The sequence below is a fragment of the Eschscholzia californica genome, unplaced genomic scaffold (assembly GCF_041429995.1).
Source record: "Eschscholzia californica isolate CP2 unplaced genomic scaffold, dmEscCali1.0.p SCAF_2, whole genome shotgun sequence".
NCBI classification, from domain to species: Eukaryota; Viridiplantae; Streptophyta; class Magnoliopsida; order Ranunculales; family Papaveraceae; genus Eschscholzia; species Eschscholzia californica.
The window spans coordinates 51,589,695-51,615,766 of NW_028238309.1; the positions used below are offsets into that span (position 1 = coordinate 51,589,695).

The following is a 26,072-nucleotide window of genomic DNA, read 5'->3' on the forward strand; positions in this document are numbered from 1 at the left end:
GTATCATTTGAACTCCATCAAGTCAAACAATGAGAATCTTAATAGAAAGATCGACAAATTTTTCGTGTATGCAAAGAGAGTGGTAAATTTCAACTATTGATGTTTGTCTTCTTTTTGTTTTCATGTTTGTCATTACTTTAGGTTTTAAATAAATTGCACACTCACTGCAAGTCAAAGGTCCATGCAGAGCCTTGCAAAATGATTGTAGAGCCTTGCAAAGTCCATGCAGAGTCTTGCAAAGTCCATGAAGAGCCTTGCAAAGCCTTACAAAAATCTTTGCAGAGCCTTGCAAAGTGATTGCGAAGCCATCAAAATTCCATGAAAACTAAGTATTTGTTTTATATTGTAACTAAATTTTGTCGAAGTCGATTTTATTTTTGCTTATGATATCGACAAATCGCGTCCAAAACCTCCTTCACGAATAACGAGAACGCAAGTAAACTGTCCACAACAATTTGAAACTTCGTAAGTACAAATCATCATTTTGTTATTATAGAAAGTAATGCTTTTGGTTGTTTATCAACTCAATTACTTGTATAAAATCATCATTTTTGTTTATACTTTGTTGATTGGTTGTGATATTTTAATGAAAGAAAAAAAAATTGTTTGAAGGTCCGGAAATTTGCCGGTCGGAGAAGATGATGAGGTGGCGTAACAGATGATGTGGCGTGACTTGGCAGAGAGAGAAAGAGAGATGGAGGAGAGAGAGTAACGGAAAGTTAAAGATAACTGAAAAAGGGCCAGGCAAGAAGCTGGTCACAAAGTTGGGGGCCATTTGGGAAATCACCCATAATTTAATAACAAAAAATCGACTTCAACACTCCTTTTCAACTCCCGAAATCGTCCATTAAACCCTCAGTCAAAAATTCTCTATTTCAGCCATTAAAAACTTCTTGATTCTGGTCTATGGGTTTCCTGAAATATTTATTTAAACGAAGGGCATTTTAGACCTTGAAAAAATGAGTGTCAATAATATTATCCTTCAATAACATTATGAAAACTTGTTTCGGACCTAGCAACACAAAAGGACAAGATGTCTTGTTTGGGACCTAGCGGAGTCTCCTCTTTTTCCTCCTTACGACATCTATTTTCAATCTTTCATTTGTTTGATTGTGCTTCAGATTTTCTAGAATACACAAAAAAAATAGTTCAATGTCTTGCTTTTTATGGAGAACAAATTGTCCTGGTAGCTAGTTTGATGATCACATTATGAATGATTTGGTACGGTTTGTAAACAAAAACTATATTCAACCCTCCAAGTGGTACCTCCTCCTGCCCTCTACCTGATGTGGTGATGTCTCACTGGAACATATACTTTCACCATTCTCTCTCCATTTGCCCCATGCTCAAGTGTTATGTCGCCACATCAGGCTGGGAGGACTAAATGGAGGAACGAATAGAATTTCTATTTGAAAAAACCACTAACCACTCTTGATTCGATAGTATGATGACTCCAAAATATGGGATCTGAAAAATCCACTAACCAACAACTATGGAACCATTATTCTAAAGATACTGGTAGGTGAATCAAAGATCAGCATCAACCTCATCTCTAAATTCTAAACAACCATTTCCAGTCCTATCTCGCCAAATAAGTAATCGGCTCATATTCTACTATTATTGCTACCAAGTAATTCTCAAGTAATTGTAACACTTCCAATTCCACTATGAAACATCATCTAAAACTACCTATGATTTCAACATGAAAACAATCTCCCTATTGTCGAATACAGCCCAAGACTAGAAAATCACTTATATAGAAGTCCTTCAATCTAGTAAACCACCTCACTTCTTTCAAATTCAGCATTCAAGAATCCTACAGCCCGTTTCTCGGAATTCAAGCAAAACCCCATGGAAAATATGGGTTTCAACTTCTGCTAGCTGTGAGAGACGAGAAATAAATAAAAACTCGTATACTTGTTGGATCTCAGTTCTCACCCATAGGTAGGTTGGTTAGCCACTGAGATACCATCCAAGCAAGTAAACGTCTATCTGCAAAATATGAGCTCATAAATTCAATTCCAAAGGTTATCCCTAAGCATTAACAGTATTTCTACAATTATAAATTAAACTGGCCTATAGTTTCAAGTTAATCGTAGATAATTTTCTCCCTGCTAATTCAGTAATAGTGTACTTTTATTTCTGGAGTCCAGTAGGATTTCCGTTCTGATTCTACCAAGGCCCTGGCTTTCTTGACCCGTGTCGAACAACAAAAGTACAAAATTACAAAAAGTAGCCTATTAATTTACACAGCTAAGTCCAGGAGAAGGTCCTCTAACCGAAAGAATCACTGTCTGGGAACTGGAGGTGTTGCTGGCTGCTGTTGACTTTGTCCATAAAATACAATCCCATGTGGCTGGTAATACCCTCCAGTTGCTGTCTGCTGATGTTGTTGCTGCTGCTGCTGCTGCTGTTGCTGCTGTTGTTGGTGCTGTTGTGGCTGCTGCTGTGGATTAGCTGGAGGCCTTGTCGAACCAACTAAATTGTGTGTGGCCGAAGGAGGTGGAGGTAAACCCTTATTGGCACCATACGAGTAAGGCATCATTCCTGCAACCATGTTTGCAGATTGTGGATACAGGTGAAGAGGTGGTGGGAATCCAGGTGGGGGTGGTGGATATGGAGGCTGAGTCTGAGCTTGGGCCGGAGCAGAGAGGATATTGGACAATGATACATTAGGAAAATAGCTTGTGTTGCCCATATCAGAAATTGGCATAGGTTTCTCGAGTTTGGGTCTTTTCTCAGGCGGGAAAAAGGATAAACTCGTAGGTCCGCTGGATTTTAGGCCGTTAGTCTTAGCAGCTTCTTCTGCAACCAGAGATGAGAAAACTGCACTAAGCATTTGGGCAGAGGATGCGGATGCTGCTAGTTTTGCAGCAACAGCAGCAGCAGCTGCTTTCTTGCTTTCTTCTTCCGTACTTTGAGTAGCAAATGAAGTCAAGCTTTGGGATGAAGAAAGTGGTATAGAGATGCTGCTGGTAGTTTGAACTGGAGGTGGATTGGGCTCCAAGGGTACTGTTTCCACTGCTTCAGTTGTGGCTGGGGGGCTAGGACCAGGAATATGTGTTGTACCCAGGCTCTGATTTACATTGCTTGCATTATTGATGCGTGCTTGAGCAACCTGCACCGGAACCAACACATTACTATAAAATTGAATACATAATTTCATGTTAGTTGCAGTAATTGCTAAAAAGAGCAGCTTTACGTGCCATTTCTGAACAATTTAAAACATCTTGGTGTTTCCTAACCAAAATTTTTATCATCTTCTGTCATGAGCTATTATCGGATGCATTACTACTTGCAGGAAGTCTTATCTGCTCATGCATGATACATGGGTTTGACCATAAACTAGTTTTTTGCATCAATATCCATAGTTTCGCCTAGTTAACTTGCTCTATTCTGAAGTCATGGTCCTCGTGGAGCTTAGTGGATGAGGAGGCTATCTATTGGTCAGTTAAAGTACATTGAGGACCGATGCATTCTTGGAAATCAGATACACAGGAGCGGATACTTAGTCTGATCCAACTTGGTTAGTACGAAAGGCACATCAGTAGTCTCCTAGACTTCTGTCGGTGCACCACAACGGTCGCCGTGGATCCTTACAAAGCTTAACGCGCCTTGGTCTTGTGAGTATTTTTGTGGTCGTCATAACATTTAAGAGAGCCCCACAACGTGAACTTTTGTGGCTGACAATGAAACGGGGAAGTGGTCTGACACTAGCATGAGATAAAAAAAGAACAAGAACCAAAAACAAAGAAACATGTCTCGGCATTTTTACTGGCAATGCAAATATAGGTAGATATCTTCCAACAAGATTCCAGTTCAAATCTGTCAAGGTAAATTGAAGACACGGAAAGGGAATCAGTAGGCTACTGGTCAACGTTAGCTACTCCATGAAAACCAATTGTGAGCTACTCGATCACTGGGCAAGGGGATCAGTCTCTTGCTTAGACAGTTGGGCCAAGTTGGATACCGAACCAAACTCAACAGGAGACAGAGGGGTAGATCAATAAAGGCAAGTTTAAATAATTGAATACAAGGGGGTCCAGAGTCCCCCTCCATTCAGGAAATGGCCCAAATGGATGAACGAAGACCCGCACAGTGCGTATGGGTCGACTGTGAATTCGACCTTGGGAGTTGGGTTGAGTTATGGTTAGCTCATATGCAAATTGACCCAAGATCTATGTGGTCATGTAAAACCAAGGGCAACCACGCTTCACAATCTATAGGTCAATTGAACCACAGTTGTCTAACTACTATTAGTTGCTGTACGAAAGCGAAAAAGAAAAAGTTGTCCTTACTTGTAATTGGGTGTGAATAAGCTCCAGTTTTGATTCCTGAAAAATATGTTGGTCAATAATAATCACAGAAACTATTTAAGCTCAGTGCAGATAATAGACCAATGGCATACCTGGTCTTTGACTGCAACTTTAAGCTGAGTAAGTAAGGATTCTCTAGTTGCTTCAATACTTTTAAGTTGCACAATGCATTGTCGAATAATATTTTCCTGTTCCTGTACATCTTCCAATGTGGATGGCAGCTCATTCCCTGGTTAAGACATCAGAAGAAGTTAACTATTTTACACGAGTAAAAAAACAGAGAAGTACGCAATAAGTGAAAAATAGGTGTTGATACACTAGCAGAAAGAGCCCCTTGATATCGGCAATCCAGGATAACTTGACAAACATTTAAAGATATTTTGAGTTATGAATTATCGCCGTGACCATCATAGACACAGGTAAAAACGGATTACTTGCTATATAAGAATGGAACCACGCAAGTTAAGACGATAGGAATCAGAAGGTATACGAACAAAAATAAAAGCCACTGATCCTGCTCAGGTAAAATAAACTTCCACTCCTAAATCTAGAACAGTTACCTTTATTTTAAATGTAGCTATGCTTATTAAAAAGATTCCAGTGAAAACCAATTTGCCACAGTATTTAGAACTTCTATATTTTGGGACACTATGCTCCTAAATAAACCTAGAGTTTGCTGTAAGACAGCTGTTGAACTTTTTACTTTTTAAGAATGAGAAAACAGACAGGGGTTAGACAATATATTGGAAAAAGTTAGTAAAGGGATTACAATAAAGAGGGAATACGTCCTATACTAATTTCTCTAAGCTCATTAAAATTATGAACACCAACACTATTTGTACAGACAGTCATTCCAAATACTAAGTTACCATCAAAATAAGATAAGATTTCCTTGGGCCAGCACTTCAAGGACAGTACAATTTTACACGTGATTACGTGAACAGTAACCGTTTTGTTGTGGGGAAACCTGATTAAGGGACCTAAAAATAAGAAACTAATTTCCTAGGTTTATGTTTCTTTCGTCCATACAGATCATTAATTTATAAGTAAGGTTTCAGAAAGAGGACAGGATACTTGTCATATTATGTATATCTTTTATCCTTCAATGTATTACAGATTCTAGCACAAGCCCACGAATATCGATACCTAACCCGGTTTGCGACCCGAAAAACTGCACCCTCGCAGCCCGAAAATTTGGTCCAACCCGTTTACTTATGTTTGCCCTAATCTTACAAGGGGTTGCTATCAATGCAAATGGTGTGTCGCAAAGTCGTTTCTAGGGAGAGTTAAGAGGCAGCTGAGTGCTAGGGTTTTAGTCAGCTACAAATACTAAAACCCTTGAGAAATCTGCGTAATCTTGTTCTTCTTTCATAGCGAAAGCCGAAAATCATCCTGATTGTTTACTTCCATTATTGTTTTTCTTGGTTTGCTTGTTCTTACTCATAACAACTAGAAATTGTGGCTCTATCATAGTGTCATGTATTATGGATGTCAAACTCCATGATGAATTGAAACAACCACCATGAAAACCAGAGTTCGCATATGGTCGTTAAGGAACCTTGTGTACAGCCTCATAATTAAAGCACCTTCTCCCAGAATCAGATCTTGGGAGTCTAGGTACAGTCAAATTGATATATTAAAAGAGCTTAGGCCCGACTACATGGGGAAAGAAGTATAGCTCCATTCACCACTTTACTCTCTCTTTGGGCATAACTTATGTTCACATGTGCTTCTACTCCTGCTCCCCTATTAGTTCGTTAATATATCTGGATGACAAATTTCGGTTCTATGTCGATTCAACTATTTGTTCAATGGTGTAACCAAATCCTCTCATGAAAATCTTTTAGATCCCACAACAGTAGACAATCACCGAAGTTGAATGATGAAATTCACTCCAGCAGACATATGATGGTGAAATGCCTTTGTACCATTAAAAAACTTCATAACACAAGAGTAACATACCAACAGCGTTGTCCAACATTTTCATATAAACAGTTAATAAATTATAGATACATAATGATTTTACCTTGAGCGCGATTGTTCTCCATTTCTTCTACGCGGTGGACAGCATCCTTGCATTTGCTTAAAGCAGTTTCTTCATTGGAATGTTCATCCTGTACTGATTGAAACGCAGAGACAATCCTTTCTGGCGTACCTCCAACAGCCAATTTCTGGACTCAAATGCTCATCAATGAGAAACATCTAGTTTCGTGACTTAGAAGACGTTTGTTAAAAGGAAAAGTTAGGTTCGAAGCTTCTTACTATTCTTATTGACTGAGAGTCCTTCTTCAATATTTTGATTGTGTCCAAACTCTTTCCATTGTTTTCTGATACAGGAGGCACATCTTTAACCAGCATTTCATCTTTCAAAATCCGACCGCGAGAACCAAAAACTTTCCTTTCTTCCCATATGGCTACCTACAGTTTTTTACAAGATAAATCAACAGAAACAAGTGGAGGAAAACATTGAAGTAGGAGAAACACTACAAGAGTGCTGATGAGTGATGAGATATGCTTAGGTGATAACTGTTACATATCCTTGTCTTCAGCAATTATGCATACATACAAAAAAGTTTACATATAAACATCTTTTTCTTTTCAACAAAATATATCCACACCCGTACATATACGTTCCAATGACAAAGTCTTGCACCATACATGGAGAAAACAAATGAAGTTACTATACTTACGACGCAAGTGTTCTGCTCAGTGGATACTTCCACTAAAGATGGCGGCGTAGCTGATCAGATGATCAGTTAAAATTTTACGGAAAAAGGGATAGACAAGTTTTCATGTCAAACTAAAATGGAGAAGCATATCTTTTTTAGCAAAAATTTCGGTTCACGGAGACACATATCTTAAGCAAGAAAAAGTTTCCCTTCTTGCCATCTGCTTCGGATCTTCAAGAAGTACGCAATTTTTAAGTTCTTGAGCTTCACCATATTGCAACAAAACTGGCAAACCCGATTAAATATATACTGCATATAGCAAAAAGGATCATTTGAAAAATAAGCCACCTACCAGCCTGGAAACTGCTGTCTTTCCGTTGTCATCACCACTGTCAACTACATCCTTGAGAGCTCCAGGTAATACTCTCCAAAATTCATTCACAAACTCACTTCCTTTCTTTTTACTATTTTGTAAGATGTCATTTGCCAAGTATAAAAACGACACACGTCGCTCTTTTTGGGAACTTTTAAACAGCTTATCCCATGTTTCAACAACCTGCTTGGCTTTCTTTCGATGAGATATACACCAAGTTGACAGTGCTAATCACAAATTAAGAAAAGTTATAGCATGATGAACAGAATTGCAAAGTACAAATTTGGAGGTGATAGAACGGTAACACATAACACAACGATTCCTATCAAGATCACTATTAGATATCAACACAACAAAAACAAACAAACAAAAAAGAACATTGAACACATATGCCTGAAAAGCAGTTAGGCGTTAAAAGAGTAAAGATATAACCAACACCATCACACGCTGAGGTGAGGTAAGGATACATTCAATGCTTTGTTGAGAGTTGTTGAGCTTAGATAGCTTCTCCGCTAATTTCTGCCCACTAAAAGCGGTGGTCATTTTGCCCTTCTAACATGTACTGACTGAATTCTGCAACATTACATATATAGTATACCAGTTAGCAAATTATGGATGCATAACAAGTGACGTTGAGTAGCACCTGTTAAATGAAACAGTCAGTTCTGTGAATAAGCCTCTGGTTGGAAAGATAAACTTCCTAAAATATAAAATATCAGCTCTCTTAATAACAAATATAGGTTACCAAAACCAGAATAGGAGATCCTGACTTCAATGACCATCACTACTAAAAGTCAGGCACCAAAACATGAACTGTCACAAACAACGTGGTCAAATTTGGGCATTTTTGGCGCTCGGCTAATTTTATCCACAACAAATAAAAGTCCACTGAAACGACTGTCAGATTGGACTATTGACAACTTTTCCTTTGTATTAGACACCTTTGTTTGGCTTAGTTATACAACTTTTCAAGAAGGTGTTGAGGTGCGCCTTGAGGCATACCTCTCAAGGCAAACTGAGGATTTAGCTCATTCAAGTATATGCCTCTTCGACGAAGAAATAGGTGCATAGCTCTTGCCATGAGCTGTATGCTTCTCAACGCCAAACATGATCAGCTTTGGGTGTTGCATCATACAACAGTGGGAAAAGATTACTTTTTTGAATAAAGTTTAAACTTCATATATATTTTAAGAATACAATAAAAAATTTCTTCTTAACGTCAACCACAATCAGCTTTTGATGTTGCATCATATAATAGTGGAAAATTTTACTTTTTTGTATAAAGTTTAACCTTCATATATATTTTAAGAATACGATAAAAAATGCCTTTTTTATAATCTAGCGTACAAAATTGTGCATAATGTACTTATTTCCCACTATTTTCTTCTCATCTACCGAGTGACAGCATTGCTCTTGGTGCCACCCAAAAACTATCTCCTGAAATCATGCATGCAGTGAAGAGTCACCATGTGCTCGTCTAATGACAATAAGTACATTTCCTTTTCTATCTAGTAATCTAGTAAAAGAAATCGTACATGTGTTAAAATGCTATGAAACAGGTAAAATCGTTTTAGAAAGAGGACTTAAAGAGTGGGAACTAACCTTCTGATGTTTAAGCCCAAGCTAATGACCAGTAGATCTTTATGTAATACCACTAGGCATTGGAGATTCTATCATATCCCGTGAAAATCTATAGCAAATTAGCTAAAGCTCAAACTGTGATGTTTGAGTCATAGCTCATTTCTCGTAATTTATCTCTTATGTAAATAGTATTCTCACTAGGGTTCTACATGCATAGCATAGACGTCATATATTTATATATAGAGACACACCCACAGACTAGCACATAGGGTAGTCGCCTTGCAGTTGTGCATCACCTCGAAAACCCAGTATGTTATACGTTCAATAATTGGGGGTTGTGGTTTACTCTCTTGTATTATTCCAGGTAATTTATCGTTCCGATCATGGTTGATAGTCAATGTTTCATACTTTCATGTAAATTCGATGGAAGTTAATGCGCCTATTCCATCATTATAATGTATTTATGACATATAATGTAAACCCTACTCATGCTATATGTGTGTGTGTGAATGAATGAAGGTATAGTAATCTAGAGAGATATCAGACAAGGGTTGATGGTTTAACATGAAATCCTAGTTAGTACAACAACACTAATAACCTAGCTAAACAATTAACCGACCAGAAAGGAAAATTAAGTAAACTTCAAGAACCAAGAAAGAAAGACATAGTATTTAAAAACAAGAAGAAAACGAAAAGATAGAAGTCTAACCAGATTTCAAGATGAAAAGACATTAACAAAGCTCCGAAATCTGAGCAGATAATCCTGTCGAAATTCACACTTATTGGTTGTTGGGGAGAAAAGGAGAATCTTCGGGGTGAGAAACACACAGGATGTTGAAAAACCCTAGACTTTTGGGGGAAAATCTTCAACTTTACTAAAAGCGGGAAGAAATAGAAGAAACGGGAACGGGGGGATCCAAATACAAAGGGGATGAAATTTGAGGTTTTTAGAACCGGGATCCGAGTAGTGCCATTTTGATTTGGGGGTTTATCCAACCAATGCCCTTTCTTCCCTACTCAGAAAACAAATAAAACTTGAGATATTTTGGCTTCTCTTCAAATATTAGTAGGGCCGGATGGATACTAGCACCATTTGCATGTGTGAGCTATATGCATGAGTAAATAAAGTGTGATAGAATATTTTGACCAACTGTGTTAAAACAATATAATAATAATGTCTGGTTGTCTAAGTGGTCTAATGTGTTGACATAAATTTCAAAATGTTGCATGTCCCATGTTCGATTTTCAGAGGAGGTGATTTCTATAGTTTATTCAACTTGGGCTATTAAGGTATAAATAATGTTGTTAGGCTTTAGGTCATAGTTTAGTTGGGTTATAGGCATGTTCTTTGTAAGAGTTTGAATTTGACAATTTCGTGCTTATCACATCTTTGATGTATCAATGACAATGTACTGACTATCGTAGATCGTAGTCAATTTCTAAAAAAAACAATATAATAATACACATGTTGTAGAAAAATATTTTCTACCAGACAGAGTGAGGCACTTCTCTTAAAAGGATAAACATTATTTTCTAATGAGATTTTTTTAAAATTGCGAGGCCTAGATGTGCCAAAACGGTAAATATCACTGACCGCCCAGATGATTGGTTTGCATCATTCTATAAAACATACACTACATTTATAGTATTATTATATTATTTTTTGTTATTTGATTAGTTTTAATTTATTTATGTTGTCAATATTAATATTAATTATTTTATTATTAAATTATCTTTATCGATATTAATTATCATCAACCTTCGACCAATCATAATTTCGGATGTCCTCTATTTTTCAGATATTACTTCTCTCGCCGGTTTATACTCGAGTCCATCAGATTGCATCAAATGTCTAAATTCACCAAAATCTGCAGACATTTTGTCCAAAGTTAAATGCCAAGACATACTTTCAAATGGGCGGATTTGAATGGCTCAAACATTTGTGGGCTTTCAAATGTCCTTATTTGAATGTCATGTTATTAGTAGACTCTTAAGTGTCCTGATTTGAATGCCCTAAACATTGAAGAATATATACCCGCTCCTAAATTTAAAAATATGTTCTATTATTTTTCTTTGAGAAAATGGTTCTAAAACTTATTTCGAACCTCATAATAGACAAATTGTCCATGCTAACATTTTCACAGACCTTAAGTATATAATACAACTTTTGTAACGTGTAAAAGTTGCTGCATTGACAATGGTAATTGGGTTGCTCCTAATTTGATTGGTCCTCATGAGCCCATTGCCTCTAGGCTTGGGGAAGTGCCTATTGGGGGTGGGGAGGATGTTCTCTTCTGGACTGCCAGTGACTCTGGGGATTACATTGTAAAAGGCACATACCAGGCTATCAGAGATGTTAATTGCACTGTCTCTTGGTTCCCTCTTGTTTGGTTCAGTCATAGCATTCCTAGGCACAGCTTTATTACCTGGATGGGAATGCACAAAGCTCTGAAAACCAAGAAGAGACTACAGTCTTGGGGTTTAGCTGTTGATGGCAACTGTGTTCTCTGTTGTGAGTTTGAAGAAGATGACTGCCACCTCTTCTTCAAATGTGAGTTCTCTTGCTCTATTTGGCATAGGCTCCTGAGTATGCTAAATGCTTTCAGGGAGGGATGGCATGGTTGGGAGGAGGAAATTGCTTGGTGTGTGGCTACTTTTGCTGGTAATGACAATTTTTCCCTGCTAGGTAAGCTAACTTTCAATAGCTTCTTCTATCATATTTGGGGTGAGAGGAATAGAAGAGTGTTCTCTGGGTCTATGGGCAGCAGTGAAGAGGTATTCCAAAGAATCATCTCGGATGTTAAGCTCAAAATGTCAAGAAGGGACAGACAAATTAGGGACTGTAGCAGAAACAGACAGGTTGCTATGAACTGGAATTTGCCTTGGGTGTTTGTGCCAGTCAAGATAACTGTTTGCAAATGGATTAGACCCCCAGCTGGTATCATTATGATTAACACAGATGGTTCTTATAACCTTGACAGAGCTGGCTTTGGGAGTATCTTAAGGGACTCCAATGGTGATGTTCTTGTTGCTGTGTGTGGGGGCTCCAAGCCAGTGAGTGTGATCCACCGTGAGCTTGAGGGAGTGAAGGCAGGTATTGAGCTAGCTGTTCAGTATGGTTTCAGGAAGGCTATTATAGCTACTGATTCTCTAACAGTGCATGGGCTTCTCACAAAATTGGGAGTGAAACCTCCTTGGAAATCTTTTTTCCTTTGGCAGCAAATCAAGAGTCTTATGGGGGTGCTTGAGCAGTGCATAGTCAAGCATGTTTTTAGAGAAACTAATAGTGTGGCAGACCTGCTTTCTAGAGCTCACCTTGGTCAGGGTACTACTCTCTTAAGTGTGGCAGCACTTGGGGAGGACATCAATCGGTTAATTCTTGAAGATAAAAATGGTTTTGTGAGGAGAAGAATGAAGTAGCATTAGTTACTAGCTCCTGTTTTTGTTTGCTAGATGTTCTAGCTTGTAAAGACCTTGGGTCTCTTTATTTTCTTCTTGGTTTCTTGTTTGGGTTTCTGGTTTTCCTTTAAAACCTGCTGACTTATGCAAAACAAAAAAAAAAAAAACTTTTGTAACGTGTAAAAGGTCCCGATTTGATTTATTGTAATCTTTGTATACTTCCATAAACACTGCTAATAAAATAAGTAAGAAAACGTCAAATTGCACTAATTATTCTGGTACACGATATCTCCTTTGTCACCCAACACCATTAAAGATCTCCACATTTATCATCGGTTCTTCTCATCATCTTCACCACGCGTTTCAAATCTTATTTTGGCATGCATAAATCTAAATACCAGTTCATAACTAATACAATGTGGTTTCAACAAAAAAAACTAATAAAATGTTACTTCATGAGACATATTTAGTTTGAATTATATACGCCTTAGACAAGAAGATGGCAGTTGTCGAGACAATAAATGATTACAAGAGTCTGAGTGTCTGACTCATATACTGGCTATGAACTCGGATGTTTAAGAGTAAAAGGTTATTCATGATGAACAACCTTCTTGCTCATAGAAAAAAACAGAAGACAGGTGAAGAAGTACTACCTCCACGACCAGTAAAACATTTCAATCGAATTTAAGCAAACTCTGAGAACAAGTTGTGTCTACTGCCCCTGTTAAAATTCAAATACAGTTTTTTGTCTAATGCCGTAATAAGTAAATGAGGCATTTATATTGACTTTAAAAATTTTAAGACTATTCTAACTTAAAAATATATAATTACTTAAACAAATATTTAAGGACATCCAAAAGGAAGAAATTTTTAATTCTAGGTTCTTACTTACTAAATACAAAACATAAAAGGATGTGGCCCAATTACTCGACCCAATTGGGTCGAGTAATTGGGCTTCAACATAGAGTCAGTCATATGGTCAGATGATATTAGAGCCCGTGGATAAGTGCGCCACTCCATTTCCCACCCATAGTCCATCATAACATGTTTATGACTACCCACCCAGCCATACTTTTTAGACTTGTTACTTATTCTGTGATAACTCAGGACAATATCATGATATTAGAAAAGGTAGAACTAAACTTCCTTATATGACCCATTTTTAGCTGTGTATATCACCTCATTATGTTTAGTTGATATGGCATGAAGTACTTAGTAGAGAAAAGAAAAGTAACTTAAAGATGTTGGAGTAAATTGAATATTTAATATTAAAACATAGTAGTTGGTTGAGTGGAGAATAGGCTGCTATTTGCAGGATAATTCTTTCTTTGGGATTTTTTTCTTTTAGGAAAATAAAATCTCTCATAAAGGTGAAGAGCTTCTTCTTTTTCATTTTCTGTAATCTATTCTAGAACAAATGATTACAACAGTTTAAAGATTGGATGTCAAGACTTCTTAAATTATTGATCTTCATCCATTATGTAACGTCTGAAAGATCAGCTGTGAGATGAAAATGGACAATTGATCCAGGTTCGTTAAGAATGCATACTTGTAATTTACCATAAGTATCGAGAGACAAAGAGCTTAGAGAGAGAAAAATCTTGGAATTTTGAGAGAGAAAAATTGTGATTTTGAGAGAATAAATAATAAATAAAATATAGTAAAAAAGATAGTTTTGACTCCTTTATCCCTAAACTTCACCACAACCACTACAATCACCCCCACAACTATCAACAACTGCCCAAAAACCACGAGGCACAAACACATTAAGGGAAAAAATTAATAATGATGAGGTTACATCAGTGGAGAAGTTTTGTGGTTAAGAAGCTTCACTAGTGAACAATTATAATATTCAACAATCCAATTATAACTCTTCATTGGATTCAAATAACTATTCCGAGTGAAGACATATTTGTAAAGGTAAGGTAAACTATTATATAGTGATTGTTCCGAAAAAAGAACTCATTTTTCTAGGTCAAAATATTTTCTAACAACCAAAAATGTTGGCCAATATATATTTGAATGCTGAAGATTTTCGACCATTTTTTCTCAACATTTTTCGTTCAATTTTACGTGTTTTTTTCGACATTTTCGTTTATTTCTACCACTGTTACGTGAATCTACGATCGTTCTCGGTAAAACTTTGGAACGATCGTTTACACATGGATTTTCATAATCTTCAAACAGATTTAGATTTGATAACAAGAAAGTTTGTTCTAAGTCACTAAACAAATGGCGACTTTCGTTTCGTCATGGTTTTGATTTTAGAAAAAGAAATAGAACCCCTTTGTGACCTTTTTCTCTACTGGTCTTCACTTTCATCTTCTCAACTGATTTTCCCTCTGCTTCCATTTTTCCTCTAATGTGGATATTGTATAGACCAAAAAATGAGTACAACTACAACCCCCCAAGCTTGTCATGAGATATTTTTTCGATCTTAGGATCATTGGTGTGTCTAGACCTCCTAAAGTTGTGTTATATATGACTTTCCCCCTAAAGTTGGTGTTATGGCTTCCTCCCTAAAGTTGGTGTTATAGCTTCCTCCACCGAAATTGGTGGTATGACTTCCTCTAAACTTTGTGTTACAGCCATGACTGGCTGACATTTTTAGGGCCCAGTGCAAAATTTCATTCGGGGCCTTTTATACAAATTCGAGGTAAAAAAAATTTACACACGAAGTAATAAGAGCAAATTTGAAATAATTACATGCAAAACGTTATAATAAGTCAATAAACCTTAATGAATGGGGTTGTTTGTCCTAACCAAATAAAAGTCCCATAATTTGTATAAGATTTTACAAAAATTAGAGTATCGATTTTTCTTTCACATAATTTGAATTGAGGTTTGGAAAAATAAATTGATAGAGAAAGATTGTTAAGAAACAAAATTTATATAGAGATTTGAAAGTGGGGGACATAGAGTGAGTGAGAACGTTGGGTTGTCCTAACCAACCCCATTCAAATTTGAAATAATTACATGCAAAACGTTATAATAAGTCATTAATAAATCCTAATGAATGTCGTTGTTTGTCCTAACCAAATAAAAGTCTCATAATTTGTTTAAGATTTTACAAAAATAAGAGTCGATTTTTCTTTCACATAATTTGAAGTAAGGTTTGAAAAAATAAATTGACAGAGAAAAATTGTTTAAGAAAGAAATTTATATAGAGATTTGAAAGTGGGGTAAATAGAGTTAGTGAGAGAGTATAATATCCAATATGGGAATTAGCATAATTGTTCATAATGTAGAATCGAAGTTTATCGGCGCACAGGTAAAATCGTCTAGAGCTAGGAACAGTGAAGAGAGCGAAGCTATGGCAATCTTACTTGGTATTGAATGGGCTAAAGTAATGAACCATACTTTCATCATCATAGAAAAGTGACAACATCAATCTTATCAAACATCTGAACGACACACAACATGCAATACAATGGCAATCTATCAATCACATAAAGAAAATACATGAATGCAGGAAAGAATTTCAGATGATCAAATTCACTTACACCGGGAGAGAACTTAATACAAATGCAGACAAGCTAGCAAAATGGACGAAGAAGAAGAATATTAGCAAAGCGTGGAAGAATGTACCTTGTATCTTAGCTGACAAATATTGTAATAACGTTTTGATTTAATTGAAAGTTATTTCACAAAAAAAAAGTGAGTGAGAGAGTTGGGTATTACAACTTACAAAAAATTGTAAAATGAACTTTGATGGGAGTTGAACCTAGGATATATTGGGCCCTAACCAAACATCTTACCACCTGAGCTGTCGTCCATTTTCTTTAGATAAGTTACCTCTTACTTTTTAAATACGTTAGATAGACAGTCTAGAGAACGGCCCTTGGGGTTGGGGGGTCCAGTGCGGGCGCCCTGCCCGCACTGGCCCATCCACGGTCCTGGTTGTAGCTTCCTCTTGAAGTCGTTGTCGTTTTTCAGTGTTGTCCTCTCTATTTCAACTCGTACTACTTTGTGTGTTTTCTCTGTGTGATCATCAATACAAGTTTGGAGTTTTATTCCTCTGCATAAATTAATAAAGTGAAAAAATAGTGAATACCAAAACAATGAATAAAAATGAAATTTTTGCTAGATAGAAATTTAAAATTTTCGGTCTGAAAAGATAAACAAAATATGACAACAAAAAAGATGAACTTTTCGGCAAAATTTGACCGAAAAATCTCATCTTCTTTCATTTATATCAATCGAAAATTTTCATCTTCTTCAAAATCCTACCATATAACCTAATACTTAATAAAAGAAGGTGCGAAACTCTAGCTAAAACTAGTTCCATTACAAGATATAATACTTAATTGTCTATTGATATTTTACCATTAATTGTATAAGTAATATTAGTATAACATTTAATCCCGGTCCTGGTCGAGACCTAAGGACTTGTCAGAAAAAAGAGGGTTATTTCTCTAGAGCCCCCTACTTTGTGACCAGCTTCCCGCGTAGCCCCTACTTTATCAATAATACCGAGAAGACCCCCTTTTTTCTGTTACCGTTAAAAGTCCATTACTTTCTCTCCTCTATCTCATCACCTCTCTCTGCTACGTCAACTTTCTCGCCACATCATCATCTTCTCCGATAGGTCGTCGACCGGTCGAATTTTTTACCGACTGACGACCTTCGTACTCAATTTTTTCTCTCTCCTCTCTCTCTCAAAACAATCCGGCGAAGGGCGAACAGAACTTGAAGGTCTGCGAACAAATCTGGTCCGTCAGAGTGTTTAGAGAGAGAGAAAAGAATTTTTTTAAGTATGAAGGTCGTCGGGATTTATGACCGGCCGACGACCTTATCGGAGAAGATGAGGATGTGGCGAGAGAGTTGGTGTGGCAAAAAGAGGTGATGAGATGGAGGAGAGAGAGAGTAACAGACACTTAATGGCAACGAAAAAAAGGAGAACGCATGGCCCAATTTCTCTTCTTTCTTTTGGATTTGTGTTTGCCATCTGGATATTTTTTATAAAGTAGGGGCTATGCGAGAAGCTAGTCACAAAGTAGGGGGCCTCTAGGAAAATAACCCAAAAAAGACCGAGTTGGACTAAAGACCAATTCAGTCAAAAAAGGACTGACCATTTTTTTGTCCGATCTAGCGCGGTTTTCACCGATCTTTACTCTTTGGGACCTTCAGTTTCACTCTTAAGTAGCATCAGTTGTGTCATAATTGTCCCAACAGGGGTTGAACACAGATGGAATCAACATGGATTAGGTGGTGATAATGAGGCTTTACCAAGGATGATCAATCTACTACAACAATGGCAGTCGAGAGAAATGTAAATTAGTATTTTCTTTATTATTTGTATTATCAGTTATTTTGTTGACCTTCAGGATCCTTTCATCTTTGATCTTTAGGATCTTTTCATCTTTCTTCTTCCTTTTTTTGTCAGAGTCTTGTCAATTTCTCTCACCTCATGAGGTACTATACATTCGAAGTTCTAAGAATTTACTTATGTAACTCTCATATCGCTGAATCGAGAGGAATAATCAATTATCCATGTACATCAGTGATTTAATCACTTGTGGAATGAAATATGGTTTCAAAAAAAAAAAAAATTGTCCCAATAGTCCCCCGAAGAAGCTACCATCATTCTTGCATTTCGGACGTAGGATTAGGGGTAAATGCGTCAAACACCATTCTACTTGAAAGTGGGGTTTACTGCATAAAAGCGAGAGGACACTCATACAATTCTAGGGTTTCTTGGCCGTCATCAAATCGGAGAAGCTTTCCTTCGCCCGGAAAAAGTAGAGCAGAACAACAATGGTTGCCGCCAAGAAGACTGTGAGTTCCTTCTCTCTCTCTCTCTAAACTCCTATTTTCTTCTTTTCGAACCTGTTTCACGGATCTCTACAAATCTAAATCTGATCAAATGGAATAAACTTCAATCATAATAACATTGTCATTTTCTTATACCTAAAAATTGCAGAAGAAGACTCATGAGAGTATTAACAACAGGCTTGCTCTCGTTATGAAGAGCGGCAAGTACACCCTTGGTTACAAAACTGTTCTTAGAACTCTCAGGAGCTCTAAAGGTATAAACTTTACATTTTTCATCCTTTTAATCCACCATTAACCCCTTTTTGTTATCCTTCACCATTATAATTGGTATCATAATCATCGTCTTTTTCATTTATAAATTTCAGGGAAGTTGATAATCATAGCTAACAATTGCCCACCTCTTCGAAAGTCTGAGATTGAGTACTACGCTATGTTAGCTAAAGTTGGTGTTCATCACTACAATGGAAGTAAGTTTTTAGGTTCTTTGATGTCTTAGAACATAGAAAACAGAATTAGGGTATTACCATGTATTTGCTAAAATTCTTACTTTTATATAAGATTTCGCAGTGTGCTGTTAAATGATTCGTTGGGATTGAATGTGTAGAGAATGATATGAGTATAATCAATCTAAAGTAGGAAGATAAGAAGAAATATGTGATGATACGTGTTAGGTATTTTTGTTACCTTTTGTTGAACATTTGAGATTCGAATTAATCCATGAAGTCCGAGGGTGATGTGCTAGAAGGAGTGTTTAGGACAATAGAAGATCTGGACTCCTTCCTGTCTATATTCTTAGGTCAACTGAATCATCATTTCAATGAGTATTAGATGGATCCAAAACCTAAACTAGATGAGAGAATGGGTTGTATGTTTATCCGAAACTCTATGGTATCTATATCCGAATGCTGCTCTCGAAAGTTTGGCTCTGTTTTGTGACCTAACTATATGACCCGAGGTGAACCTTAAGTTTTGAGTTTTAATTTCAAGCCAGCAGCCCAACCCAAGTGGCGTATGTCGGGTATTAGATTCGTAGGTTGTTTCTTTCCTATGGTTACTCTATTATTTGCGACTTCGTGTCATGGGTTGGTCTGATACTTATCTGTAACTTGTGCTTTGACCTTCTTGACTGACACTGTCAAGTAGTCACCTCTCATTACTCACACTTAATAGACACAATATTGTTTCTTGTGAGGGGTAACTGAGGATGGAAGTAATAGTAATCGTATGCGTTCTGTAGTGTTAGAAAATCTCCTGCAAATTTATGTTACTCATCTCTTTCTTGTTTTCTTTACTTTGGTAGACAATGTGGACTTGGGTACTGCTTGTGGGAGATATTACAGGGTTTGTTGCCTCAGCATTATCGACCCAGGTATATATAAAACACATTTGTATAACAACATTCTGTATTATGTTTATATTATCTTTCTTTAGCTCTTCTCATGTTGGTGAAATACGTTAATGTTTTAACAGGTGATTCTGATATCATTAAGACCATTCCTGGTGACCAGTGAGAAGACTAGCAGTGACAATTAGCTGTACTTTCTCTTTATTTTAGATTTCAGAGTTCATGTTCTATTTAGAACTAGTTGTTTTTCGTTCTCGGGTGCTAGTTATGTTTTTGTTTTTGGTTAATATTAGAGATATGTAACCTTACTGTGTAAGATTGGTTCTATTTCATACTTAGAATGGAGACTTCGAACCATGTTTTGTTTTCGACATCCAACGACGGAAAATAAATTTTGAGCTCAAATTATGCTAATTCCGTACATGCTTCATCTCAAAATATTAAGGGTTTGGCAAAGTTGTAACAGTCTCTACCTTGGTAACTGTTTTCGATTTTGTTAGTAGTTTCTTTGGGACTTTATAGGTGGTGTCTGATCAATCAAACTGAAAGATGATCTTGGATTAGGAGTGGGAACCTGGTGGGGCGGGCTACCCATGGCATATTTCCGACTGGGTTTGGTGGGATTGGGCAACTTAGCTCTCTGGCTATTAGGGCATCACGAAATGTTCCTGGATGGTTTAAAACCAATAACTGAATTATGGTAAATGAAGAAGAGATGATATTTGAATCATCTTACACTCAAACACTTCTTTTTTTGATGAAATAAACACTTGTTAACATAGATTTCACATTCAAACATTTTCAACGTAACAAAACAAATCTAATTTTGACGAAGCTTTTGTCCCAAAACTATTTTGAATGTAGTGAAAGCGGCTTTTGTCCCAAAACTATTTTGAATGTCGTGGAAGCATCAACATATAAACTGATCTATCATAGAACACAAAACTCCTCAATCATTAGATTATCGGATTCCATCTTCTATTGACCATTATAAGTTTAATGTAGACGTGTCATTCTCAGAAACTTACAGACACAATATGCATTAGAATGGTGCTTCAGAACCACGAGGTCGTATTATTCATACTCGATGTAACATTTTCTAGAACACAAAACAATGAAGAAGGGGAAATCAAAGTTATTCTGGAAGTTGTGCAATGGACTAGGATTGTTGACGTTGACAAGCTGATAATAGAAATAGACAATCAGAACATTATTCCGCACCCACAAAAGAGGAATTCCAACACGCAATAGACATAGCATGCCATGTTATCATATACAGAAGACATGAAGAAATCTTTTACAAGTCTGCCATTCTCTTACTCCAGTACTCCATAATTGTTTAGCTCAAAATTTAGCTAGATGGGCAAAAGGTCTACAGAGTAACAAAGCCATAGTAGGTGATAGGTCTTTTTTTTTTTTTTGGTAATTTGACTTCGATGTACGATAGTCATGACCAGGCGTTGATACATCAAGGATGTGATAAGCACGATAGCTGTTAAATCAAACAAGAACGGGCCTAAAGCCCATCTAAATTATGCCCTAAAATTCAACTAACTATGACCTACAACCCATCTACATTATTTATGCCCTAATAATCTAAGTTCAATAATCCAAAAATTCCCTATACGTGGGGATCGAACCTGGGACTTCCGCGGATCTTTGGAGCATATTTCCTTTCCCAATTCCCACTAAAAAAAGACGGATCGGGTTCGGCTCTACCTCGATTTATATTTGGCGGGAACACCTAATAAAACTCCTTTCCTCTTAAATTCACTTTCGTTACTCCCAAGTCCCATGAGAGCAACTAGTTCTAGGGTTTATCTTTAGACTCTTAATCTCCACTTTCTTTCTCAAGGATCTCTAGTGAGGGTTTCACTTTGAACTTTCTCTCTCAAGGATTCGGTTGGTTTGATTCTAACCACAGCAAGAAGCCGAGCTGCCGAGAAATTAGGGTTTTATCCTAAGTCTTCACCTTCTCTCTCAAGGATTCGGTTGGTTGAACTCTCAATTTCGAATACTCTAACGTTTTGGATACTCAGATTTCTGGTGAGTATTCCATACTTGTTTTGATTCTAACCATTTCCATGTGTAAATTGTAGAAGATTCTAAAATCTGAATGTTCTGACTCATAGAGATTATTGATCCTTATTCCTCAGGTTTTAGATATAATTTTGCTTACCCTGTTAAGAAATTCATCAAGAAATTGATGAGTCTCTTTGTGAATTGTAGAGATGGTTTAAGTTGTAGGCTTCTAGCTCAACTGTTTGATGAAATTCCTCCTTTAAGTGTTTGTTTGTAGACCACTTGAAGGTTAGAAATTGCTATTTAAAGACTTCAATCGAGTGATGAATATGAATTATGAACTAGGATTCCAACTTTCTTATAAGTTATGAATCTTAGGTAAGTTCAAATGTAGTAGATGTTCGTTTGTCGATTGATAGTTATGATTTAGAATTATGTTCTTAGTTTCTAATAAGTTTTAAATCTTAGAAGTTCAAATTTTGTTAATTGGTCGAATGTGCGTTTGTCGATTCATGGTTATGATTATGAATTATGATTCTTACTTAAGAATGTATTGTATCACTAGAAATTACCTTTAAATATTACTTTTACATGTATTACATGCATCATAGGTAGAAACCTACTTATAGTGACTTTTCGTTATAAATTTCGGTTCCGTGAAGTTCAAGCTTAGCTTTGTCTAAGTTGAAGTCCTGGCTTCGCCCCTGGTTACCCCCTTGTTTGTAACAAGGGTTGCTTCCCTCCTTTTCTACAGTTGTATTAGGAGGTTCGTAGCTCAAGCAAAAGTTTCAATTGAAAATGCCGGAGTTGGGTTGGAAGCATCATACTCTTATTCAAGCTTTATTATCTCGTGGTCCTCTGAAGGAGGAAGAATTCCATTCCTTATTTGCCTTTGTAACTGGCAAGAATCCAGGTTAATATTCTCTTTCCCTTTGGCTATATTAGTATTACTTCTTATGGTTTCATGAGTTTTGGAGAACTAAATATCTCTTGAAACCCTAGAATATGTGGATTTACTAAAGAACTGCAATTTCTTCTGCTCTGATTCTCTGCAGTTAACCATCAGCAGCTATTCAATGAATGTCTTCTAAGGATAAATAAAGAACTCGCATTTGTTCAGTTTGAGTTGCGTGGTTGCAGGAATCAGTATGATGGAAAGGTTTATTATGGTGTGGTAAACAATGTCGCTGATGAACAATCCAAGCTCGGAACCAAGTATTCAGTTCCTCAGATTGCTTTCTACAAGGGTATTGTAAGTCTCAAAAACACAAGTTTTATAAGAAAACTTCAGTTATTTTCGAAGTTATATTTCTTAGAAGTTTGGATTGAATGTTAGTACCCTTGAAAAATGTTGGTTTGTAAAAAGATGGAGATATCTTGGGTAACTTCAGTTCCTAAACTCTATACCTTAAACCCTAAACGATAACTTACACTACTTCACCCAGTAATCGACATAGCGAGAATAACTCAGTACGCTTATATGTACCACATATACTACCTTACCCAGAACACTTCTGACTTCCCCGAAAAACTACCTTACCTAATGCCATCTCCATTATGATGATTTTCAAAAACTTGATGCACAATATTGATTGTGATGATTCGATTTCATTGGTTTCTTATTGACTTGTTCTTTTTCCAGATAGATGCAATTGTTCAAGATGCAACAGCTAAAGGTAGCATATCGAATATTGATGCTCTCAATATCCGTCTAGAGAACCAGGTACGAAAAAAGTTCTAAGAATCTATCTCTCATTAGATGTATTTTATTTTCATGATGGACGTCTTTAACAGATGAGTAATATAGTACCTACTGTATATAATAAATTCTTTGATTGGAAGTTCATTTTACTGGTCATTTTTTGACAAATTGTACAGAATTTCTTCAGAAGCCGTAAAAAAATTTTGAGTAGGTGTACAGTTTTTTTTTTTCAAGTGACTATAGAATTTGTTGGAAGACTGAAGATTGAACTTGACATAGTACTCTAATTACTCGCAACAGAACCACCATGGCTGGAATGTCTTTCGTTCTTTCTGAAGTTATAGGCTGAATAAAGAGGGAGTTCTCCTTGTTCATCAATATAAGATATAAGAGGTAGTCTAATTGTTTGATGGCCTAAGTTGGATGGTGGTATTAGTGATCATTGATTAAGCCCCGTGCAGTATATTATCTGGTTGTCACATATGTTATCATAAAAGTACATATTCAAGCAGTGGAACCGGAAAATAGCTGTTTTTCTTTTTTACGCAAATGGTACTCATGGTACATGTACCTATTAACTGAAGGCTTATGCTGAAATGTTGCAGAATACCTGCCATGGAAATTTTAGACAAAATTGTTGTCCTTTGCTGGACTTGTTCACAATAACATTTTTTCTCAAAATGCAGATGACTGTTTTTGCATTACGTGCAGTTTTTATGACTTATATTGGTTTAAATTCGCCCTGATCTGCTTAAGGTACAGACTGGAGTAGGATCACAATCACAGACAGGAACTTCAAATGTTCCACCTGCATTCAGGAATTTCACTATATCTCAGAAGGAGAAAACTCTTAATGAACTTGTACGAGATCGATGGCTTTGCTTAACCCCTGAAGGTAACATCGGGCTTGGTGTGAGATCCTTCTTTGATCTTCGTAGCTGGTTTCATAGCAATGACGTTACTTCATGTGAAATTTGCAACGAGGCTGGAGTGAAGGTAATCTATTTGATCTTCTAATTTCTATTTCTTCTGACAAAGAAAGATGCACGGAAGTGTCTGGACAATACTACCGCCCTTGAACTTTGCATAATGTCTTCTATCTGATAGTTTTGCTCAAGCATGAATTGTAGTAATAAATTACTAAGGTGCTCTAGTTTTCTCTTAAGTTTCGCAAGGTGCGTTCTCGCAATCAAATGGAAGTAAATACACAGATGATTTTCAAATAGAAGCACCCATTACCTATTATCTCTAGGGGTTGAGTTTGGCATTTATTGTTCAAATTTTTAACCAAGAGAAGTATATAGTCTGAATGAGACTACTTCATAATCTGACCCAGGAACATGAGATCAATGTGTGCAGATGTGCATCAAACACTTAATGGACAAATGAGACTACTTTATAATTTGGTTTAGGAATATGATAATAGTGGTAACATTTCTGACTGAAGATTAAAGGTTGCAGTTGTTTGGAAGAACTCGACAGCCCGATGAAATATGTTGACACAAACAGGATTCGTTTCATGCTTAACATCAGAAACCCAAATGGGAAGTTCAATTCAATCTTCTTAATTTTGTCACGGCCTGTCTAGTATTCAACCTTCCACCCGACTATATTTTTCTATTTTATTTTTCCAGTTAGTCAGTTAAATCACCTCGATTTTTCATTTCCAACGTCTACATATATACGTGAGTATCTTTCAGAAAAATTACTCTTTGGATGTTATGATTTGGTGCGTGATGTTTTTCAGGTTGCAATTGATCTGCAAATATCCTTTCTTTCTTCTTTTGTACAATCTGATTCTCATTCTAATCCTTCAAGGTATTTGTAACAGGCTGACTTGTGCCAAAATGAGGATTGTAACGTTCGAATCCACAGCTACTGTTTAAAGAATAAATTTTCTCAAAGAAGGGTATCTCTTCTCATTCTTGGAATCAAATTAAGAAATTATGCTTATCCTACTTCCCTGTGTTTTTGCTGATTCAATTCGATGCTACAGGTTGAAAAAGTTTGTCCTGGTTGTGGTACGAAATGGCCGTTCGTAGTGTCCAAAGCCGAATTAGTAGAAGAAAATGAAGGTGAGGAGGAAACTCCAGACGTTGAACGATCTCAACGTCAAGCAACAGGAACAACTTCTTCATCAGGACCTACTACGAGAAAGAGGCAAAGAACTTGCAAAACTGAGGGGAGGGGTGCAGTTGGAGAAGGTTCTTCTAGATCATCTCAACCTGTTCCTGATCTTAGGAGAACAACTCGAAGTTCTGCACGAGCATCAAAAGGTTGAAAGCCAAGTGATTGCCCATCTCTTTTTGAGAGAAGACAAGATTAGTCTTATGAAGCTATCAATCTGCAACTTCTTGTATATTTTGTCTTAATATTGTGAAGTGATCTCTTTGTTCATGGTAGTTTTTCCCCTTCTTTTTTGTTAGGCAGTTTGATGGAACAATGATGATAGGGGGACTCCTGGGCATACCCCCAGGTGTACTCCCCCTCACGGTGACAAGTCCATTTTGGTCTTTTCACAGTTTTTGTTAGACCGAAAAGACCATAATGGCCTTGTCCTGTGAGGGGGAGTACACTTGGAGTATGTCCCAGGAATCCCCAATTCATTTTCCTTGATGGAAATTGAGAAGATCACATGTTAGCATCAAACTCCAAGTAGTATTACATTTTTGGAAACAAAAAGAGGAAAACCTCATAATGTCAATTGATTTAGTGCTTTATTTAGAAACTTATCACTCGGGCCCTTTTTATGGGTGTCCTTATCCCTCTTCTTTATTTTAACTCCTCTCTTTCTCTCTTCTTTTTGAGATAATTTATTTGACATAAAGAGCTAGTTACAATATATTTAATCTGTCGCATATCATCTAAATGTTCGATAGAAAAACTCAAC

General features: G+C 36.7%; 4 protein-coding genes across 8 annotated transcripts; 3 read left to right on the forward strand and 1 right to left on the reverse strand.

Moving 5' to 3' along the window:
• Positions 1 to 1,993: 1,993 nt before the first annotated feature.
• Positions 1,994 to 10,118, reverse strand: LOC147558826 (uncharacterized). 2 transcript variants are annotated; one of them, XM_086660525.1, is made up of 8 exons: positions 9,649 to 10,118; positions 7,826 to 7,931; positions 7,334 to 7,585; positions 6,579 to 6,730; positions 6,343 to 6,487; positions 4,409 to 4,545; positions 4,299 to 4,334; positions 1,994 to 3,118 (listed from the first exon to the last, which is right to left on the reverse strand). In XM_086660525.1, the coding sequence occupies exons 2-8, from the start codon at positions 7,899 to 7,901 to the stop codon at positions 2,288 to 2,290; spliced, it is 1,629 nt and encodes a 542-aa protein (XP_086516651.1). In that variant the 5' UTR covers positions 7,902 to 7,931; positions 9,649 to 10,118; the 3' UTR covers positions 1,994 to 2,287. The 2 variants fall into 2 exon arrangements, with proteins under 2 accessions (XP_086516651.1, XP_086516652.1); XM_086660526.1 differs by having other exon boundaries at positions 7,826 to 8,795; positions 9,649 to 10,038.
• A 222-nt stretch (positions 10,119 to 10,340) lies between these two features.
• Positions 10,341 to 12,359, forward strand: LOC147558827 (uncharacterized). The gene is made up of 2 exons (XM_086659116.1): positions 10,341 to 10,348; positions 11,123 to 12,359. Exons 1-2 carry the CDS (start codon positions 10,341 to 10,343, stop codon positions 12,357 to 12,359), a joined length of 1,245 nt encoding a protein of 414 aa, XP_086515242.1.
• A 5,608-nt stretch (positions 12,360 to 17,967) lies between these two features.
• Positions 17,968 to 19,815, forward strand: LOC147558828 (large ribosomal subunit protein eL30). Its single transcript, XM_086660538.1, has 5 exons — positions 17,968 to 18,116; positions 18,262 to 18,367; positions 18,479 to 18,580; positions 19,414 to 19,482; positions 19,584 to 19,815. The coding sequence occupies exons 1-5, from the start codon at positions 18,096 to 18,098 to the stop codon at positions 19,622 to 19,624; spliced, it is 339 nt and encodes a 112-aa protein (XP_086516664.1). The 5' UTR covers positions 17,968 to 18,095; the 3' UTR covers positions 19,625 to 19,815.
• A 1,348-nt stretch (positions 19,816 to 21,163) lies between these two features.
• EMB1379 (embryo defective 1379) lies at positions 21,164 to 25,957 on the forward strand. 4 transcript variants are annotated; one of them, XM_086660532.1, is made up of 7 exons: positions 21,164 to 21,504; positions 22,235 to 22,393; positions 22,536 to 22,732; positions 23,123 to 23,203; positions 23,939 to 24,178; positions 25,014 to 25,091; positions 25,179 to 25,957. In XM_086660532.1, the coding sequence occupies exons 2-7, from the start codon at positions 22,279 to 22,281 to the stop codon at positions 25,461 to 25,463; spliced, it is 996 nt and encodes a 331-aa protein (XP_086516658.1). In that variant the 5' UTR covers positions 21,164 to 21,504; positions 22,235 to 22,278; the 3' UTR covers positions 25,464 to 25,957. The 4 variants fall into 4 exon arrangements, with proteins under 4 accessions (XP_086516658.1, XP_086516660.1, XP_086516659.1 ...); XM_086660534.1 differs by having other exon boundaries at positions 23,945 to 24,178; XM_086660533.1 differs by having other exon boundaries at positions 21,240 to 21,449.
• Positions 25,958 to 26,072: the final 115 nt, after the last annotated feature.